Below are 15,965 nucleotides of genomic sequence, written 5' to 3' on the forward strand. Positions count from 1 at the left end.
TTATCATAAACACTGCCATTTGCTTTTTAATTAAATAATCAAATTTAATCAAATAATATTTACAGCCCTAATCTCAACGTTTCTATAAACAAAAGTAGGGTATTTCTGTAAAAACCTCATAAGTTCCGACAGCGTTTCAAGCACACAGCTCATATGATCACTCACCATTTTCCCCTGGGTTTGGTGGTCAACCCCACACAGGCAAAGTGGAACCATTCAATAGAGCACTGACGTGAAAGAAATAGAAAGAGGGAGATATTATCCAGGAGTCCTACCACTATAAAGAGTGAATACAACCCACTTTAGAAATTCACACAGTCTTATACTTCAATTTAATGCATGCATTTTCCAAGTGGCTAAAATAAATTTCTAGTACAGCGGCGCATTATTTGATAAAACCCCAAAGTCCTCACATCAGTGTTGTCACAGCCGATCATCTCTCCATAAGAGACCTGGTGGCACAGGCAATACGTTGGTTCATTAGGGTCCACTGGCATGTCCAACACATCTGAAGGGTGAACGTTCCCAAAATTCACAGCTGGAGAGGAGAATTCAGCCCTGTAATTATAAAATTTCCTTGGGTTTGAGAATGACACTGTATACATTAACTTATTTTGATTACACTCTTTGTAAATCAGGCTTAAAAAAAAAAGACTTATTTGTATGTGTGTGTATTTGTTTGTGCTCCATACGTTTGCATTAGTTTCACTTTCTTCTGCCCACTCTTAGGACTGCAATCATCGTCTGAGTTCTTCACCTTTGACCGGGTTCGGGACACCTTCTTGTCCTTGGGTCCTCGAATGTCACCTACAACATGAACAGTTAAAAAATAATAATAAATGCTAATAATAATAAAAGTGATGCAAGAGATATTTGTCTATAAAAATGCCACCTATGTTTACTGGTTCACTGTTTTCAGTGCGCGCTCCTGTTTTTTCCTTGCTTCAAAAATTTTAGCTCGCTCTCGCTTCTCAAAAATCTGCTGGCTTCTCGCTTTTAACAGGAAATACGTCACAGATTCAAAACCTTGTAACCGATTCCTAGTGATGGCACACTTGTATCTGAAAATGGTTAATTACTCGAAGCTTCATGACACAGTGCACATAAGTGCTATCTGTTGGCCAAAACCTCAAAGTGGTTTGTGTATCTCGCGAACAGATGTCACATTTTACAGCTTTTAAAACCGTGTTTGGGTGCATTACAACCATGTATTTGTTGTTTAAATAAACCACTAAAACTAATTTGTTGTGTACATCTTCAATCTCTCATTGCTGATTTGGGTTGATTTGTTTAGAATACACTCATAACACATCTTGATGAAGCACATTGGGAAAACTATACTGTTGTTATTACATTCACAGTGTTGCAGGTTGCCACTTCTTGTTATGTAATAATTCGGTTAATATCTAAAATTCTAATATTCTTGAACAAACATAATATATATAGGGCTTGTTCAGCTTGGTCTGGCATAGTACAGTCACATAGTGTATTTTACCCTAGGTCTCAGTAACTCTAAAGCTGTACTGCTGTAATATTCACAAGATTTCATTGGCTAGTTGGCTTTTTCCACTTGAGTGGAAATAAAGGTCTGTTAGGTATGAAGTCTTAGGATAATGACCACAGACAATAAATAAAAGAAAACATTTATTCACAACCTACTAGAAGTCAATGAGCAGTTCTTAGGCTTAACAAAATTACATACATTGACGTTGCAATTACATTGAACATATAAATTGATAATGAAATATATGAAACTTGTGTTGTGATAGATAGAGAACTGATATTCTGACACTCACTCTTGTTTCCCTTACTGGAGGTAGAGTCATAGTCTGTGCTTTCGATCTGTTTCTCTTTCAGGTCTGCCTCAAAGCGGGCCAGGTCTGTGTCCAACCTCCGGATGTGTTTGTCCACCTTAAAAAAAAATAATAATAAATAAATAAAATAATAATAATAATAATAATTTTTTAAAAAAAGCAGCAAACAGTTAATTAGTTAGTGTTTATTTCGGTTTTCAAAATGAATACAGTATATACATCCATCCATCCATCCATCATCTGTAACCGCTTATCCAATTTAGGGTCGCGGGTGGTCCAGAGCCTACCTGGAATCATCGGGCGCAAGGCGGGAATACACCCAGGAGGGGACGCCAGTCCTTCACAGGGCAACACAGACACACACACATTCACTCACACCTACGGACACTTTCGAGTCGCCAATCCACCTGCAACGTGTGTTTTTGGACTGTGGGAGGAAACCGGAGCACCCGGAGGAAACCCACGCGGACACAGGGAGAACACACCAACTCCTCACAGACAGTCACAGTATATACTACATAAGATTTATGTAGTATATACTACATAAGACACATCACAGTATTTATCACAGTATATACTACATAATAATAGTAATGACAATTACCTAAAAGAAGACAACAATAATAATGGTAACAAATTTTTAAGTTAATAGACATGACAGTCAAAACAAAACAATAACAAACCGAAAAGGTATAGGCTAAGGCATTGGCTTATTGTGCCTACCCTTTGTACTTAGCTAATTAAAAATCCTTTTACTTCTGTCTTTAGATGATACAAAACCACCATGGAAAGAAAACATTCAAAAATACATGTGTATGTATGTATATATATATAAATATATAAATAATCATTATTTGGTTTTATAAGTGCTTAACACCTTATTTTTTAACATTTTTTAAACTTGCCAAGTGAGCTACACATTTTTAGTTCCTTATCAAAACTATTCCACAAATTAACCCCCTTAATGGATATACATCTATTTTTTATATTTGTCCTTGCTCTTGTTTTTGTAAACAAACCTGTTCCCCTCAGTTCATATTTGCTCTCTTTAATTTCAAACAACTTCTGAACACAGTTGGGAAGTAAATTGTATTGTGCTTTGTCCATTATTTGTGCAATATTAAAGTTAACTAGATCACTGAATTTTAAAGCTTGTAATTTAATAAATAGTTTGTTGGTTGGTTCATAATAATCCTTTCGATTTAAAATTCTTATGGCTTTCTTTTGTAGCATGATTTGCAAAATTGGTTTAGTTATGGTTTTATATGTGTTTCCCCATACCTCCACACAGTAGGTCATGTATGGAACTATGAAAGTACAGTACAGTATATAAAGTGATTTTTCATTCAGAACATTTTTATTTTGATATAATACTGCAATTATTTTAGAGATTTTTGTTTTTACATAATTTATATGTGGTTTCCAACCTAATTTATGATCAATTATCACACCCAGAAATTTGTTTTCATAAACTCTTTCTATTTCCACATTATTGATCATAAGTTTAACTTCATTCTTGATTTGTCTAGTTCCGAATATTATAAACTTTGTTTTATTTAAATTCAGTGATAAATTATTAATATCAAACCATTTCTTTAATACTTCCAATTCCCTTTCCACTGCCTTCAGAAGCTGTTCCAAACTTTTTCCAGAGCAATATAAATGTGTGTCATCAGCAAATAAAACAACCTTTAACAAATCAGATACTTTACACATATCATTTATATATAACAGAAATAATTTAGGTCCTATCACTGAACCTTGTGGGATCCCACAAGTGACCTTCAGAAGTTTTGATTTTATGTTATTTATTTGTACATATTGATATCTGTCACAAAGATAACTCTTGAGCCATGAATATGCTGCTACTCTAATACCATATCTCTCCAATTTTTTCATTAATCGATCATGATCAATTGTATCAAAAGCTTTTTTTAAGTCTATAAACACCCCCACAGTATATTCCTTATTGTCTATTGCAGTAGATATCTCTTCTACCAGTTGCATCACAGCCATCGAAGTGGACCTATTTTCTCTGAATCCATACTGTTGGTCACTCAATAATGTATGTTTTTCTATGAACTTATCTAGCCTTTGAACAAACAATTTTTTTAAGATTTTTGAGAATTGTGATAGCAAAGAAACAGGTCTATAATTGGAGAACTGGTGTCTCTCTCCACTTTTAAAGATAGGAATGACTTTTGCTATTTTCATTTTATTTGGAAATATACCCGTTTTAAAGGACAGATTGCAGATGTGTAAATGGTTTAACTATGCATTCTATAATATTTTTTACCAATGTCATATCAGTATCATTCCAATCAGTGGATGTTTAGTTTTTAATTTTTTTTTTTTTTTACAATATCCAATATTTATTTTGCATCAGTACTCCTAACAAAGATGGAATGAGAATTTTTAGTAACTCTATTCATGTCCACACCATCTTTATTTCTTGGCTCCACAATCTCCTTTGCTAAATTGGATCCGACATTTACAAAATAGTCATTAAATTCATTAGCAATTTCTGTTATTTTATTTATGACTGTATTGTCTTCTTTTACAAAATTATTTGGAATTTCTGCTGTTCCAAATCCCTTTTCAATAATGCCATTCAGCACATTCCAAGTACCTTGAAAATTACTCCTATACTTCTCCAGTAGCGTCTGATACTATTCCTTTTTACTAAATCTCATAACACTTATGTTCTACATGAGAGACTTACTCATTATCAAGCCAAGTCTCAGACACCGCAATGACATTAAACTTTTTGAATTTACTCAAATACTCTTTGATTTTAAGGAAGTTTCTATTGAGGCTTCTACTATTAAAATGTATTATTGATAACGCACCTTCCATATTCACATTATTATTAAATTGTTCTTTTGTGTAATACTCACAGTTAGAGTTGATATCATACTGGCAGTTCTACTCTATGTTATCACTAGAACACAACAAACATGATTGTGTTTTGTGGGTGTGTTCAGGGCTGCTGGTTTTTTACTTTTGGTTATGTACAATGTGTGGAACTCAGACAATGCTTCTCTGTTTTTGGTCAATGGAATTGGTGGATCAATTTATTGATCTTGTCATATGTGTCATAGTTCACTTGCAAAAAGTACAGAAAGTCTCAAATCTGTCTGTGGTTTGTCACTCAGCGCCTGCTCCCATTGGAATGGATTAGTCACCTGTTGATTTGTTGCTTTCTAATGTGAACATTGGGTCATTTTAGTAAGGGTGTATTTAGCAAATTTTTTTCTGTCAACAATTTTTCAGGGTAAGCTTTACAATGGAGGCTAATAGGACATAAGTGCAAAGCAGTCACCAAAAGAAAAAAAATGTACTGGCTTAAACAAAAATTATCCTGCATATAATCTTTGCATGGACATCCTTATTCATGGGTTGCAGCGACAATCTTTTTAGTGTGAGTGCCATATTGAGGACCAATTTTTTGGTTTTAAATTGCAGCACTAATGTAAATTAATGGAAAAGAGGAATAAAGCTCTTCAGCTCTTCTCACTGCGCCAAAGAGAGTTTTACAACAACACCCAGAAGCACAGAAACCGACCTCCTCTTATGTCAGGGGGCTATAGGATTTCACTGTGTAATATAATGAGCAGAAAAATACTGTTAACGTCGGTTAGTCACATTAGCATTTTCATGATAAGATTTAATGGAAAACTCTTAGCATGTCAGTCTCTAATGTGTTTCTCGGCTCTTCTGTCTGAATCTAAGTGAGTTATTCCTACAGACAAAAGCCACGTATTCCTTTGTCTCAGTCATCCCCCCTCCCCTGTTTACAGGGTAAAGAATCTGATCCTGCTGTCCCTGCACTCAGATTTGAACAGATTTTTGGAGCATGTTTTATTGCAACTGTCTACCTAAATTGTTCCTCTGGTTTGGCTTAAAGTTTAATAAAGTAGGATCTGTGAGAGGTTATCCTGCCAAATGAGCATCTAATTATGGTCTGTATGATTAGTTTTATTATTTGTGATGTGCACAGATGTGTAAAAATTATGATGCTACTTTGGGATGCTCCTTAGCTCCTCTACAGATTCTGTTTACAAATGTGACATGGATAAATGTTTGACAGAAACACACGCTTGTTTGAATAATGTGTAGGTCCCCAATATGGCAGCTACTCTGTACTGTGACATCAGCTACAACCCATGAATATGAAGTATTTGAGTCAAATCTTTGGGAGACACTTATTATGCCATTACCTGTCAGGTGGAATATTTTGAACAAAATATAAATGAAGGACAATGATGACTGTAGTCTTGCTGTTGCACAACATACTAACAACATTAAATATGGAAGTCAGGAGGAGTGCTGGTGTGATGGTACATGTCATGTTTGCAACTTTCCTGCACCATGTTCTGTTCATTTCAGAGCTCTGCCAGCTCAGAATGGAGCAAACATTTTCCTTGGTATTGGCAAAATTAAACAAATTTTAACAACAAACTGTGACATCTTCAGTCTTCCGACTGTCACATTTTGGCACTGAAATATCAGTGTCTCAATGCACTGCTAAATCAGTGAATTGCTGCTGAATTTAAACTTACCATCTCATAGGTCTGCATGGCCAGCTGAACCTTGTCATCTCCAAACTCTTTGCACTTCCCATAAGACTGCTGGATCTGCTTCAGAAGAGAAAGCTTCTGCTCTGAGGACAGTGTGCGTGCATTAGCTGTGTACTCACGAGCAAGGGAATCTATCTGTCCTTTCAGATCTAAACAGGGAAAAAGCAACATACTTAAAAATATAACCACATCCTAGATCATTTTTTTTAATTATTATTTATTTATTATGCAAAAATATCCACTGTGGACTTATATATGTCTGCATAATGGTATGACAGAATAGTTCAAATGTATACAAATATAAGAGTGGTTTGATATGAAATGTTCCACACTTAACTACACAAGAACTTAACTATAACAATATTGGTTCACAATGGCTTTGAAAAAACAGATGTCTATATAAATGAATGCCTCAAAAAGCTACAAGTTATTACTTGAAATGTTTATGAACAAGCTGCTTGGTGCATGAGCTATTGTTTCCTAACAGTCTGCATATTTTCACATTTGTACAAACTGAGGTAGCATTTAAAATAAATTTGTAAATAGATGGAGCTCCCAGAATCATGTTTTTTTTACCCTCAGTTCGCTGGTCCAAGTCTCTCATGAGCTGGAAGTTTCTCTGCAGCTCAAAGGGAAGGTTCTCTATGCCTGTGGAAAAGAGAAAAAATACACTCAACTTGAAAAGATGGATATTCACATCATATTACATGTCTAATTGAATTGGCTAAAGACATTGCCATTTCACACATATACATTTTGTTGACCCAAAACTGAATAAAAAAAAACTTGGAACTATATCATATTGGTTTATTTATTTATATACCAATTAACTATGATTCACTATATTATTTTGGCAGCAAGGAAATAAACTTTAAAGTGTACTCATCAGTAAATATTTATTTTTCATGTTTCATGACCAAGGGAAATTTCTGTTGAAATATGTATATTTCATGAGGTGAAAGGTGAATATGTTAAAATAACAGGGCTGAATAATTCCTTATTTTCCCCCTCACCCATAATAGATAGCTCATGAAAAGTGACATTTCAAGCAGGAGATGTGAAATGGATTCACACTTTTACTGATAATACTTCAAGGTAAAGTGTGGCAGGGAAAAAAATATCTGCTTTAGATAAGCTATACCGAAATATGAAAACAATTTCTCCGAAACGGGAAGGTATGTTTGTTGTTGGGAAAGATATTTTGATATGTATAAATCTGTCATCTACCTTTACTTCCTGTCCTATTAATCAATGTAACGTTAAACTGACAGGGAAACAATTGGCTTCTCACTACTTGAATAAAAAAAACTGATCCGTCTTTCTGCCCCAACATTGAGTTAAAACAGCTTGAATTTACTGCTTTTTTATCTATCTCGTCAGTTTTAATAAACGCTTAGATTTTAGTCCAAGCTGAGTTATCAAACACAGTCTGTCTGCATTGTCGTTATTGAATATAGTTACTAATCAGCTAATAGGTGCCACCGCTAACACGGTTTTATGAGCTCGTCTTTTAAATAGCAGCCTGGAAAATCGATACAGGTAAGTCGGGCTTTATAAAACCTTATTAAACCCTCGGGCTAAAACACTTTGCATTAAAACAAAGACAATAATCTTACTGTCTAGGTAGTGCTCCAGATACATTCCAGCCGCCATCTTGAAAAACACAAACAAAAGTTGTTCCGATGGAGACGGATGTGTGGAGTGAGACTAGGGGGCGACCGCGGACAAAAGATTAATACATTCACCACCAAACAGCCGGCCTCACACTCAGGCCCTGTCTCAATACTACCTATAGGCCTTGTGGACTTATCTGCAGTGCCCACTTTCTTGGTGTCCGGCGAAGCAGAGCCGTAAAGAGAAACTGCGATCCAAAGCCTAGGCCGCGGTCGATGTAGAGACGTGTCCTTTGTGGGACTGTGGCAAACCGTTTTAACATTAACTCTACTGGATTTACATTATAGATATCTGCAATTAATTTATGACAAAACACAATTCTAAATTATATGGCAAGTCGTTTTAGCTTTTAATAATTTTTTCTTGATATCAAGAATTTGCACATGTGAAAATTCAACTAGAAAGATTTTATTTCTCACTAGCGAAAATAAAATGTTTGATATCACTATATCAGAAAATACATTTTCACTAGTAAAAAGTTAATTTTGGATATCAAGAATAGATTTTTTTACTAGTAAATATTAAATTCCTGATATCAGAAATTAAATTTTCACTAGTGACACTAGTGAAATCTTGCTAATAAACATAGCTTTTTTACTAGTAACAACAACATTTTTTACATGTGTAAATTGAAATCTTGATATCAAGAAAAAAATATTTAAAGCTAAAACGACTTGCCATAGATTCAGGATTTTTGACTCATCAGATGACGAAACCGCTGACGTCATTAAAGATATTTTAAAAGACATTTTGACTAGTCAAAATATAACTGTAGATATCTTAAATTACTGTTCTTACTTGTCAGATTATAAATGCATTCATTCATTGTCTGAAAGCGCTTATCCAATTCAGGGTCACGATGGGGCCGGAGCCTACCCGGAATCACTGGGCGCAAGGTGGGAACACAACCCTGGAGGGGGCACCAGTCCTTCATAAGATGACACACTCTCACTCACACCTACAGACACTTTTGGGTCACCAATCCGCCGACCAACGTATATTTTTGGACTGTGGGAGCAAACACACGTGGACACAGGGAGAACACACCAAACTCCTCACAGACAGTCACCCGGAGCGGAACTTGAACCTCCAGGTCCCTGGAGCTGTGTGACTGTGACACTACCTGCTACGCCACCGTGCTGCCCTATTATGAATGCAGATATTTTAAATTGTAATTCTGACTGGTCCAAATATAATTGTCACCAGACAATTAGTATATAACTGGTATATAATTAAAGATAGTCAGACGAAAGCTACTTAATGTTAAAACGGCTTGCCATAGTAATAGGACTGTCCTATGAAGACTGCTTCCTTAGTTACCCGATCACACAAATGGAACGGTCTAAGGAGGCTGCGTTGTGACATCACCGGAAAGGTCTTATATGCCTCGAAGCAATAACATGACTATAAGTTACAAGAAGTTGTACTTGCTTATTAATATTTTCTTGCAAGACAATACTATAAAAATGTGTTAAAACTCATACTTAAACCTATAAACAATCAAACTTCATCTTTAAAAAATGACATACTAAATGTATACTTTCTGTGGTACTGTATATATGCCCATAAGCTTTTTGATTAAATATGGTATAGTGACAAATAGTTTACTTAATTAGTTATTTTACACTTTACAAGGTAAACTCTGAAGGTCTGCTTTTCACTGTGTATTGTTTATTTTCTCCAATGCATCGTACATGCGCAGAGAATTGTTCTTGGCTGTATATGAAGGATCTTTCACATTGGAACAGCCTTCTGTGACGTAGCAACCGAGAAATGCAGCCAAGCTCGCCCGCTATGGCAAGCCTTAGATATTATCACTATAGATGAATCAAGTCCAAAAAAGGCATCTACACTTCCGAAAAAGCAACCCACGACTACCAATATTTATAAGTGACTTTGCTGAAAATGTAAAAACAAAATCCCCTATAATATTCATGGCACAGAAATGTGCTATGTAAGTCAGCTATATTTTGAGTAGCCAGAATTATCATTTAAGGTATCAAAAATACAAAAGGCGAATAAGTTCAAGATATCTTTAATTTATTTGAAGTTATCTTAAAAGCAATTAGTAGTCAAAAATACAAATTTTGATATCTCTAACTTAACTTTGACCAGTCATTACTTGTACTGTACTTCATTCAGGATATCTAGAATTTATTTTCAGATATCTACAATTTAGTTTCAGATATTTTAAAATATATTTAAGATATCTTTAATAAGGTGGGGAATTTAAGGTTGGAATTAAGTCAAGTCAGAACAAAAGGCAAGATATCTACTTTTTGACTAGTTATAATTTAATTGTAGAGATCTGAAAGTTCTCCCTAGCGGTAGGTTGTTCGCCTGCTGGCCACATTTGTGGATCAGGCTGCATTTGTGTTTGGATCGGGTGAAATGCGAGAGGAAAGTCTCAAAATCCAAAAACCCGCGAGCGGAAATAAACAAATGCACGTCACTGAAAACACGTGAGTGACTTGATCCACAAATGGAGATTCAACAATTTACAAATACATTTTAAATTTGAGACTTCGACCTTACAAATATATTCAATGTAAATTTATACAAATTTTTTTTCGCATAAAATTGTGATATATCTATATGAAAACCAAAAACATGTATTTATGAATGTAACTGTATTTGTACAAATTGCAGACTGTGAGACACAGATTGGGTTGTATTCATTTGTGAAACATATTTGTGACTTGTGTTTTATTTGTGGAGTAACATTTACGCATTTGTAAAGTATTTTGAGACTAATCTCTCTCCATAATGGAGCCTCTCGATACTTCCCGGAAGTTAGTTGCAGACACCAGCAGTGCCATAGAGTTACAACAAAACAGATGCGAGTGTGATGCATGTTTAAAGTTTAAGATGTTTGAGGCATGAGTGGTTACTTTAGATCATGCCCATTAAATGTTGTGTTAATATGGAGATTATATTAGTTGTTTGGGTGGTGTTGAATTTATGAACCACAGTGGGAACTTAAGTCTGTCTCACTTGAGACACCATATAGGAATATAGTGATAAGAATTGTCAGCATGAAAAGTCACTTGTTGGTAATATGCTGGTTACACAAAGTGGGTAGAGTGCCCTAAACCTATATTGTCACTGTCCAAAGAAAACACGTATCTCCAAAATAGTACATTTATAGGAAAATGAAAATCTTAAATTTCAATTGAAGTCAATGTACAAAGATTTTATTCCAAGTAATTTTAGAGCATTTCTATTGATCCATTTATCATGAAATTCACACAATGTGAAAAAATACAGATACGTGTTTTTCTTTGGACAGTGATGTTATACAAGTTGAAGTTCCCGTGGTCTATGTATTTTCTTAAATAATCCTTTAAGTCTTTATATTTAGCAAGAACAAATCAAGGAGGCTAATTGTAAAGGAAATTTTGTTCAGCCTTTCAGACCTCTTCATACACAAACCTGGACTTGTGGGTAGCATTTTCAGTCTAGCTTAATATTTACAGCACTTTGCACCTTGTTCCAGCAGAGGGCAATGCACATCAATAATGGAAGATGGATTTCACTCAATGTTGTAGTTGCCTTCCTTCACGTAGAGCCGTCAGCCTAACAGGCATATCCCAATCGCAGGGCTGACAGGTAGACAAACTGACAGAGACAGGTGTGTGAGGGGCTTTTGCATTATGGAGAGAACAAACAGTCCCTGGGCTCTTAACGACAGTCTATCTGAACCCCGCCGAAGGGTGGCTGCCTGTCTACTTCAGACACTTAAACAGACCAGTATTGTTATCTTACCTCTGTTGATGGCCTACAAGACATTGTTTGTCCTTGCCTGTGCCTGTGGTATTGTCCACTGATAGTCATTCCAATGGGGAGATCTGTCAGATGGTGAATCAAACAGGCTGCATTAGTAAGTCTAGCAGTGGCCATTTGGTAGGAAGGGTACACAAACTGCCAGGCATTATCAGAGCCACAATATATATTAAGCAATTCACAAGCATATTGATTTGAAAGAATGAGGCTATCATTTCCTCAAGGCAAGATATACCTTCAAAGACGATAAGACACATTATTTACACCTCTTTAATATTGTTACCCGCCATGTGTTTAAAGAAATTAGGCCCCAGGTGGTCTAATGCAGAGTTTTGCATTAACACATTAATTTATATATCTGAAGCTCCTACTAACACACAAACTGTGAAATAAAACAGCCATGTCAGTTTTTAATTGTCTGCCTGAAAACCGAAGTCTGAAAACATGGGATACAATGGGCCATTCTGATTTTGTGCTGCAACTTCTGAAGGTAGCCGATATTTCAGAAATGTCCAGCCTCCTGATAGAACTGTGTAAACTTCTGGAACATCAGTTATGATACATCATATGGACAAAAGTATTGGCTAAATATCACACTGAATTTGAGTGTGGTACTGTAATAGAATGCCACAGTTGTAACACTCAATTTATGAAATTTCTTCTCTCCTAGATATTCTATGTTGAGCTGAGCGTGGTATTATTGTAAAGTAGAAGTGTTTAGGAACCACAGCAACTCAGCCACAAAGTGGCAGACCACATACATTTACAGTGCAGGGTCACTAAGTGCTGAGACACATAGTAGGTAAAATCCCTATGCTTTTCTGACTTAATCACTACAGAAAAACACAAAAACTGCACTGGGAGCTTCATGGCATGGGTTTCCATGTCTAAGCAGCTGCATGCAATCCCTATATCACCAAACACAATGTCATGCGTCGGATGGAGTGGTGAAAAGCATATTGTCACTGGACACAGTCTGCCAGTCTCCGTTTAGGGCAATGTCAGGAGATTGTTATTCCAGTTGTTAAGTTTGGTGAAAGAGAAAAAATGCTATGGGGTGTTAATTTTATTAATTTTTTTTAAAGAACTTGGCCTAGGCCCCTTAGTTCCAGTGAAGGGATACCTAAAACCTTCAGCATACCAAGACAATTTGCAGAACTGTATGCTTCCAATTTTGAGGGAATAGTTTAACCTCATCTTTGCGCTCTCGCATAAATGAAGATCCAGCCCTGTGATTAGGGAGATTCAGATGAGGAGAACTATACTAAAGTCCCTGGACACTATGTAAGTAGCAGCACAAAATCACAATGACTCATTTTATCCCACGTTTTCCCACGACTTACGCAGCCCACAGGAAACTCACATGGTTGTTTTTGTTTCACAGTTAGTGGTTATTAGGCTCCAGATTCTCAAATTAACATGCAAATGCACAGAAAAAATAATTTTTTTTCATAATAAAGATTGACACCCCAAACTCTCTGGAGCTGCCTACTATAATGAAATGAATAAGCTACATTTACCAAGTATCTGCAGCATGATGCATGTAAAAGAGCAGTTAGTAAGTTGATCTGGAACATAACATCTTCACTACCACCCACATATCAGATGTTGTCCTTGAGTCTCCAGTGGAACAGACTGCACAGCAAGTGTGTTTAGTAATCTCCCTGAAGGAGAAATTACAGTGGCAATGCTAATATGCATTCATGCTCCCTTGAGCACATTAACAAGGGTGATGATGAGTGCCCTTTCCTAGACAGTGGTGATTGGACTGCCTTTGGTGTTCATTAGGCCTAGGGGCAAACCATCACATTCCCTTCATAGATTTTGTTATATGGAATTATAATATTTAGAACTAGAAATGCCTATTTTCCTGCATTTGATAAACCTTGGACAACCATTCTTCCAATATTTCTATTAAAATAAGTAGTATCAATAATAATCCAAGTTTACTGTGTTCTAGTTTAACATATGTGCTACTTTTTTATGGCCCAGAAAATTATGGTTAGCTTGCCCTAGGTTACCATTTTTAGCAATAACTGTTGATAACAATGCATTGTGCAAAATTTTGTGCATGCAAAACCATGGAAATATATAGAAGTTGCACAATACTGTTTGACAAAATTTAATGAGACTGAAAATTATAAAAATGCCAATAAACAGTATAATGTGCACAATAAAAATCATGCACAATCATGTCTTGCAAATAAATACAACGTATGTGGAAAAAAAAAATTATGAAAAAAAGAAAGATACAGGAAAGAATATACAGGATCATAAAAACAGTATATATGCATATACTATCACGCATATACATTAAAATACTTAAATTAAAGGTGATGTTCACAAAAAAGTTCTAAAAAAGTTCTATAAAAAGTAAAATTCTAAAGATATTTTCTCACCATTTGCTAGCACTCAGGCCTCTTTGCATGATGGAAACCAGTCTATTATGTATTCAAAGCCCTGAAGCCATTAAAAGGCTAAAAGAAAAAAAACAAAGTGTTTCTGTCTAGTATGCTAGGATCTCTCCCTCTGCCTACAGAAGTGAAAAGGAATCTGGAGATTTTTAGACCACAAGGAGAACTCCAAATGTAGAAAATCACAAACCGAGATGAGTATAATTCTCTGTTTCATATTGTTTAAGGCGGAAATATTAGCAAATTAGTGAGACTGCTAATGGCATGAACGTGAACAGACCAGAATTACTAGAAAACGTACCAACTTGAGTTACAAATGAGTTTTTGTGCAAATTCAAACAGTAAAACGCACAGACAAGTTAAATTTGAGCCACGCACAAAAAAGCACTTTTCCACCTTACAAAACATGGAGATTTTGAGCATAAACAAATCAGAAAATCAAAGGGAACTTCTCCACAATCATAGAAGTTCCCTTTGATTAATTTAATAATTCAATAAATAAATAATACACAATAAAATATGAGGCTAAACATCAGCAGCATAAATAATCATTTGTAAACAATATAGTAGCATGCCAAAAGTTTAATCCAGAAGGACAGGATGATTTTTAAAAACAAACTAGGAAAACACCCTTTTGTAAAAATACACATGTAAAAGTGGACTTGGCCTGAGGTCTTTTATCTATTCCTACCTTTTAGTCTTTTGTGGTTTCGTCTTCACTGTTGTGTTAAATAGTTTCTCACGCCTACACTTTTGCATCCACTTATTTGCTTCCTCATCTCTTACACCCAGTGTTACACTCACGTACTTACTCACCACTACATTTATTTTTCATATTGGTCATATACACCTCAGGAGATCCAAAATAAATAAACAACAAAAACAGAGAACACCTAAACACAGGTCTAAACAAACCTTCCTGCCTCTAACAGCAAGAAAGTACAAGGTAGCGTTCAGACCTCTTAAAAGTAAAATGTGCCAGAGGAGAGAGCTGTTTTGTCCCTGCAGGAAACTTGCTTTCACAAAAGAGAAAAGCAATGCTTGGAGTGAATAAAACTCTGCTGAATTACTAGCCCTTATCGATCTTAGCCAAGGGTAGCAAAGTAATGTAGTGGGAGCAAAGCTCTCCGTCTAAGGAAGGTTTTTTCTGTTTTGTTTTGTTTTTTATAGCTGCATAAGGCCACCTACGCTCACCCTTTTAAATGGGTGAAAGAAGCAACATTATTGGCTGCTGTAGCTCTTTGAAGCCAGAACCTTTTAAAGGGATGCAGGGGGAGAGAGGAAACTTGGACTGCAAATATCAAAACTGTATGTGATTTCATTCAAAATGTAATGACAGACTTAGAGCTAAAAGCAATAAAAATTCCTGGCTTCACCTGATCAAGACTGTGAGCATTTCAGAAGGCTTGATTATTGTAACCATGGCAATGTAAACACAACCACATCCGGTTAATACATTTTATTTTATTTATTTGTTTTTAGTTTTTATTGCTTTGATAATATAGACATTTCATTATTATGTATTTTGATTGTAATAAATAACACATAATTTTTACATTTATATTGAAAGCTGCATGCAAAACTCTGCAGCCATGCTGGGTATTTAAAGTCCTTTAATATATTTTCAGACACAATCAAACTGTGCCTACTCATCAGCGACCATTTTAAATTGTAACAAATTCTGCCTTCAAGTCTTCAAC

The 15,965-nt window shown here is 35.5% G+C and overlaps 1 protein-coding gene across 1 annotated transcript in view; it reads right to left on the minus strand.

The window, feature by feature from the left end:
- The window catches only part of ing4 (inhibitor of growth family, member 4), a 9,398-nt gene extending 1,234 nt beyond the window's left edge, over nucleotides 1–8,164 (minus strand). The window contains exons 1-7 of the mRNA XM_066675026.1: nucleotides 8,011–8,164; nucleotides 6,971–7,042; nucleotides 6,377–6,543; nucleotides 1,797–1,911; nucleotides 693–807; nucleotides 414–558; nucleotides 166–227 (exon numbers count right to left, since the gene is read on the minus strand). Coding sequence (XP_066531123.1) covers nucleotides 166–227; nucleotides 414–558; nucleotides 693–807; nucleotides 1,797–1,911; nucleotides 6,377–6,543; nucleotides 6,971–7,042; nucleotides 8,011–8,047 — 713 coding nt within the window. The 5' untranslated portion in view covers nucleotides 8,048–8,164. The remainder of the gene's footprint in view (nucleotides 1–165; nucleotides 228–413; nucleotides 559–692; nucleotides 808–1,796; nucleotides 1,912–6,376; nucleotides 6,544–6,970; nucleotides 7,043–8,010) is intronic.
- Between the last annotated feature and the right edge of the window lie 7,801 nt (nucleotides 8,165–15,965).

This window comes from Hoplias malabaricus, chromosome 6, assembly GCF_029633855.1.
Source record: "Hoplias malabaricus isolate fHopMal1 chromosome 6, fHopMal1.hap1, whole genome shotgun sequence".
In the NCBI taxonomy this organism is placed as follows: domain Eukaryota; kingdom Metazoa; phylum Chordata; class Actinopteri; order Characiformes; family Erythrinidae; genus Hoplias; species Hoplias malabaricus.